This window comes from Fulmarus glacialis, unplaced genomic scaffold, assembly GCF_000690835.1.
Source record: "Fulmarus glacialis isolate BGI_N327 unplaced genomic scaffold, ASM69083v1 scaffold9843, whole genome shotgun sequence".
In the NCBI taxonomy this organism is placed as follows: Eukaryota; Metazoa; Chordata; class Aves; order Procellariiformes; family Procellariidae; genus Fulmarus; species Fulmarus glacialis.
The window spans coordinates 18306-24727 of record NW_009202271.1 but is presented as its reverse complement, the minus strand read 5'-3'; the positions used below and the strand labels follow the sequence as shown (position 1 = coordinate 24727).

At 45.0% G+C, this 6422-nt stretch overlaps 1 protein-coding gene across 1 annotated transcript in view; it reads left to right on the top strand.

Annotated features, from left to right (window-relative positions):
- The window catches only part of LOC104074185 (BDNF/NT-3 growth factors receptor-like), a gene marked incomplete at both ends in the record, with an annotated part of 43495 nt that overhangs the window by 30934 nt on the left and 6139 nt on the right, over positions 1–6422 (top strand). Inside the window, one exon of the mRNA XM_009574233.1 lies at positions 2193–2323. Coding sequence (XP_009572528.1) covers positions 2193–2323 — 131 coding nt within the window. The remainder of the gene's footprint in view (positions 1–2192; positions 2324–6422) is intronic.

Genomic DNA, 6422 nt, shown 5'->3' with positions numbered 1-6422 from the left:
ATTCCCCAAGAGGCAGGGTTAAATGGCAGGTTTGTCGGGCGTAGGGGGGAGCACTCATTTATTAGCAAGTGTTTTTTAAAGCACAGGTCACAAGGTGTGCCATGCTCCCATGCTCAGGCGGCGTGCCGGGGCAGTGGTCCTCCCCACGTGTCTGCCTTCTGACCAGTATTAGCAGAGGCAAGGGATGCCAGTTAACTTGTGCCCGTGGGGAAAAGGTATGTTTCGGTTCAGGCCTGTCTTGTGCTGACTACATTTTGTGCTTTACTTGAAAAGCCAGCGCTGAGGAGGAAATGCAAATAAAAAGCAAATTCCTACTGACTGCAGGGGAGCTGCTTGGGTAGCTGGCGAAACAAAACGTACCCATATAAATGCATCACCATGATAAAACTTCATCTTGCATTGGATCAGAGTTTGACAAGAGTGAAAAACATGGGTACCTTGCAGTCTCATTTCATGTGTACTTGGCTATTAATGGGATGTGTGGTCTCTGCCAGGAGACCTGGCATCAGAGAAGGGGGTGGGCATGCCCCCCCTGCAGCCACCAGCTGCAGGGACAGGAGCAAGCCCTGGTGGGTCTGGTGTGGCAAGGGGAGAAGCTGGCTTTCCTCACTCCGCTCCCAGGGCATGGTGGGCCTGCTTGTCTGGCAGGTGCCGGCTGGGTCTGGTGGAGGTCTGCTCCTCAGGTGCGCTGCCTGCCTGGCAGACTCACGATGGAGGTGCCTGGGGACATCTCTCACTCTCCTGGCTTGTTCCAGCACCGGGCTCCCCTTGCATGCATGCACATGGATACGATGTGCATTTATATGCAGTGCACTCGAGTTGTGTCGCCATAGGTTCAGGGTGCGGGACACAGGTATTTTTCTCTCGTAGACTGTGGACCCTTTCTCCAAATGCTGGTGACAGCAATGGGGACAGGCAGTGCCATTTCTCCCCACTGCTGTTACCAGCAGCACTTCTTTTTCTATTTTTTAGTAATGGAGGCAAGGTGGTTTCTGTGTAAGTGGTCACCCAGTTTGGAACAGGCGTGTGGCAAAGCGTGGAGGCAGGGGTTGGTCTGCATCTGAATATATCCTAAATTTTTGGCAGGGTTCAGCCCTCGTCCCTGCAGTTAAGCAGCCGAGGTGAGATTCATGCCTTTGCAGAAGCCAGCCTGATGCCTGTGCACCGCTATTTACTCCACTGTGTTTAGGATTTAAGTTGCAAAGAGGCTTTGTTCAGGCAGGGTTAAATTTCAGTGTTTGCAGAAGCAGCTGACTGCAACTGCACTGAGGTTAAATTCATCAGTAGATGCTGACTGTTTTCTACAATTTCAGCAACACAAGCTGTCAACCCTGTTGAGTTGGCCAGTTAAACTGCCCTTACAGCTGCTTTATTTAGCTTGAACATTGCAAATTGATAATGTATTCTACAAAATTTGATACAGTCCTTTAAATATTAAATCTTTTAATGGAAGCTTGTGCTGAAAGGAAAATGTAAAATGCGTTGAACAAAAATGCTCAAGGACTTTAATGCCTGAATCAATTGATCCTGGGCAGCAGTTCAACTAAGGCTCTGTCCACTATTCTGACTAAAACCTTTGTCCATCTTTTATTTCTTTTACTTCAGAGGAATACTGTAAATCATGTTTGCGAGAATGAAATTTCTATCTTATTGCAACTGTAGTATAGCACAGAGAGTGAAAGCAATTGAACAAGCAGTAAGAGAACCAGAGAGTAAGTTGAATTTAGTTGCAAGAGGGCACATTTGGTTTTCTTGGATTAGATTAATTTTAGAACTTTTTGGCTTTGGATGAGAGAGTTCAGCTATTGTTAGAGGTACAAAAATAGAAGTGGTGTCAGAAAGGTTTCATTTGTTTTCTGATTCTTAGTCTTCATGTTTTTAAAAAAGCAGCATTGGCTGTTACATATGCTCTGCAGCAGTCATCTTAACACGATGATAAATGGCTTTTTCCCAGGTGACTCTTAATTCCATGTCTTCTTATCCAGCAAATGCGCTACTCTCCAAATATAAATATATTAACTTGGTCTTTTTGGACAAAGCACTAATGAGTGACACATGGGCACTTTGATTCCTTCCACGACATGCACCCCAATCTGCAGGCAATCCTGTCTACGTGTGGCTGTAAGCATGGACCCTATCCCATACCGGCTTTGCAGCTCACTTCTGACCTCCGTTTTGTCTTCTCTTCACAGTTGTGCAGCACATCAAGCGCCACAATATCGTTCTCAAAAGAGAACTGGGAGAAGGAGCCTTTGGGAAAGTCTTTCTGGCGGAATGCTATAACCTCTGTCCTGAGCAGGACAAGATCTTGGTGGCAGTGAAGGTAAAAGAATCTAGGTTTCCATTATTAATTCATGGTTGCAACTAATGTTATTTTATTTGTAAATTATCATGTCTGCCTATTCTGTAGCCCAGTGTAACTGCTCTGATATATGTGGAACGGTTCACAAGGCTAATGGAGTGTTAAGAGAATGCGGTATTTGATCTTAGTGTGGATTATAAAATGAGAGCTGAATTTCATAAGGAAAAGGGAGGAAACAGACTGTGTCACAAAGGGGCAAAATCTTTTATAATCTCTCTGAAATTATAATTAGTGAAAAATAATGTCTAGGTTATTAAAAATACATGTGACATATATATGTGTCTAAAAAAAATATATTACTAGCTAAGTGAATAGGTTATGTGTATAATTGCTAGTCAAAGAAGGCCTTTCTTTTTCAGATTCTTTTAGTTAGCCACTGAAATTATCTGTGGTTAATTGTCATTAATATAGCTGCCAGGAATGTTATAACAAACTTGTGGATAATATTGTCATGTGCTGTTAAACACTGGCTGTATGGAAATCCAGAAGTCATGACATGTCGGAGTTGGAGGATTTATTCTTGATTATACAGCTTCAGTCAACTCTCCCAAAATACAGTCCAGAGAACGAGGAAACTACATGAAAACAGCCATAACCTTGGAGTTTCAAGTATACAGAATAGTTCTCACATTTCTGGGGGAAAAAAAAAAGGGATTTGTTTAGTTCTCCTGAAGGGCACAGACCACATGGTACATCGGGAATCTACCAAGGAGTAAGATTTTCAGCTTGATCTCAGAGCTTAGACACCAAACCTGCTTCACCTACCAAGCCTTTTCGTCCCCAAAATGGAAGGGCTGAGGTTGGTTGTTGACCTCAGCTATGGATGTAGGCTAGAAAACAATATCAGTGAAACTACACTCTCGGAGTTGCAAAGTCTCCCTGGCAACAATCTCTTATCTCCATCTCTACTGTTCTGCCAAAAGCTGAACAAGGTGTTCAGCATTTGAAGTATCTCATTAAATGCAGGGGGAATACACATTTAGAATTTGGGTTGTGCCTAGGGATCAGAAAATAATTTTATCTGACCAGTCACAATTAGGCAACCATATGTACATTTTGGATCAAACCATACAGTAGAAGAAATCGAGTAGATCATCTTTTTGAATTTGGAAACAAGAAATAGAGTTTTGGATCTGGCAGTGAGAAAACATGAAAGGAGGATGCACGCTACAAGTGCTTTCTTGTTCCATCAAAAATAACAGGTTTTTGGGCGTTTGCCAAGGTTACAAGCTTTTTGATACTTGGGAGTTGTTCAGTCACATTGACAGGTGAGAAAAAATTAAGCCCTGAAGGGATATATCATAGACAGGAGAAAGCAAGAGATAGCAGATGACAAAACTGGATCTGAATGAATTTTCTGTTGTATTTGGTGAAGCTAGAGTGGAATATTTCTATTTGGTGAAGCTGGAGTGGAAATTGCCTTTCCTCTATCACTTCAGGGAACTTCTTGATAGCAAAACAAAAGTCTTTCCATTCACTTGCTTACTTTGAAAGTCCTGTGACCAAATGGAGCCTAGCACTTCTGCTGTTAAATGTTGCACCGCACTTGCTCTCTGCTGCTCTTTCTCAGTGTCATTCACAAGGAAAAGCATTCAGCCTTTAAAGGGAGAGATGTCTCCATGGAGTGCCCATTTAGATGACAAAGCTATCGGTTTTCTGGACCAGTTGTCATACTACTTTTTTTTTTACCAAATCCACTCTTTGTAGTGTCCTTAGTAAGGATCTTGCAGGCAGCTGTGGGTTACGTGGGACGGGTTTTGCCCATTTTATGTTTCTCGCATTGGCTCTTGAAGATGTGACTCTGGCTGCTGTTAAAGAGCGAATTTTTTAGCGAACTGTGCCATTGGATTGATCCCCATGTAACTCAGGGGTTAATTGCTTGGCGCTTTTCTCTTTCACCAGCTGTACCAATGGTACCAACTGTAGCTCACAGATATCCTCCAGTCACAGTGGAGGTCAAGGGATGGGGCCTCCCCAGTGTGCAGAGAGCTAGCCAGAGGACTGTGTCAGGACCCCTTTGCTGGGCACAGGGTTTGGCAGTGAAAATGTGTGATTGGTTTTTTTGAGTCTTGGAGGAGCAGACCTGGATGCCAGCAGTGGAGGGCAGCTCCTCCCGGCACACAGCAAGGGCTTTAGAGAGCTTCACCCCCGTGGGCAAAACCACAACACACCTGTCTCCGTGAAATAGACTCGGTGAGCCCAGTGGGAATATGTACTTGGTGAGGAGTAAGGCGGTGCCAGGGGGATTTTGGCAGCGAGGAGGCACGGTCTCACCTGCACGGGGTGGATCAGGATGGCTGGTGGTCCCCGCCGGCTGCCTGTGCCTGCCGGTTGCTGGGCAACTGCGCGGTTCGCTCCTGGCTCTGAGCATCAGTCCGTATGACTCAACATGCATCCTTCTTCTTTTCAGCCGGCCGGTATTCGAAATGCTGACGTTGCTGCAGCAAATTATTTAGGAGCTAAGAGGCCCAGAAAAATCTGGGAAGATACAAAATCAGGCTTAGCATAAGCAACCCAAAGTGCTTGAGCTTTTGCTCCTTGGAAGAGGAGAAAGATAATCTGTTTAAATTTGTTTCGACCATCAGGCTTTTTTGTGGGGAGCACTGAGTGTTTGGAAATGCTTTCTGTGGGTCAAACCCTGTGAGCAGAGAGCTTAACCACAGGTTGAGCTGGTTGCACAGATGTTATACTAGCCTTTCCGCCGGGTGAGTTTGCACACCATTTGCTGCAAGCACTTTTAGAGAACAGAGGGTGGAGGAAGGAAAAGTTATCGCTTCCTGGAGGGCCATTTTGCCATGCCACAGTGGTTTTGCAGGCCTGGATCAGTACTGTTTCCTCCTAGGGTTGGCTCCCCAGGCATAGCTTAACCTGGCAGAGCTGGAGGTGAGGATGACTGTCAGGGCACAGGTTAGCAGCTGCATCTGGCTCCCATGGGAGGTTCGAGGGGGATTCACCCTTGCTGCTCCAGGGTTGTGCTCAGCTACCAGACTACTATGCGCATGAGGTGAAGGACATTTCCACGGCACCTGCAGAGGAAAACCAAAGGTTTCCAACTCTCCAGGTCTCCAATTCAGAGAAGGGTCAAAACCACCCCTTCATTTCTTGAGGAAATACACCATTCAGCTCTTCTACGGTGATGGGGAGCAGTAGTAAGGATTTCATAGGGGACGGCTGAAACAGTATAAAGAACAGCTGTCGTGAGAGTTTCATTACCAAGTCATGCTGATGTTGGTGAGAGCCACATCCCCCTGCTCTTGCTCTGACTCGCCCGTGAATGCAGCTCTGTGGTGTGGGGTGGACTAAGGAGCAGGCGGTTTGCACTTGCTACAGAGCACAGCTCTGCAGAGACCAGATGCTACATGGATACCTGGGCAGGGACTCTGTGGAGGAAAATAAGCATGAGATGGTTGTCCAACTCTCACAAGGATGAACTCAGCAGATGTGGAGCTCCTGTAACGGCCCAAGGGAGCATGTCCCCCCTCCTTAGCTGCTGGCCTGAGTGGTTGGAAAGTACATGTGGTCATATCTCAGTTCCTACTCTGGGAAAAACTCCTATCGACTGGTGAGAGTGCTTTGTATGCAGAGCTTTGGCGTACTTGTCAGTAATGATAATAATAATGAATATGTCTTTTTTTCTCTTTATGCTCTTACGATTTTATTTTGATTTTATTTTTTCTCTTGCACTGAGAACAAGCTAAATGCATTAGTCAATGTCATTTCTATGTAAATTCTACATACTTATTAATTTTTTCACTTTCCAGTCTCCTCCTTGCCTGACTGTGTCAGCTATCTCTCATGCATTGTGTCTATTCTGTGCACTGCATGAAATAATGAAAAGGGGTTTTTGCAATGGTGGGTGACAGAAATTCAAGTTGCCCCTTGGTAGTAGAAACCCTGCCTGAATTTTACCTGGGTTTTAGACCTTTCTGCATTTTGCTGTTTGACAGAAAATGTGTAATTGCCATGGCAACTGCTCTGTCATACGATAATTTTGCTGTTTCTGTGAGATAAAAAGCATCTTCTGAAATATACAATATGCCATCCTCACAGGGCAGAGCTG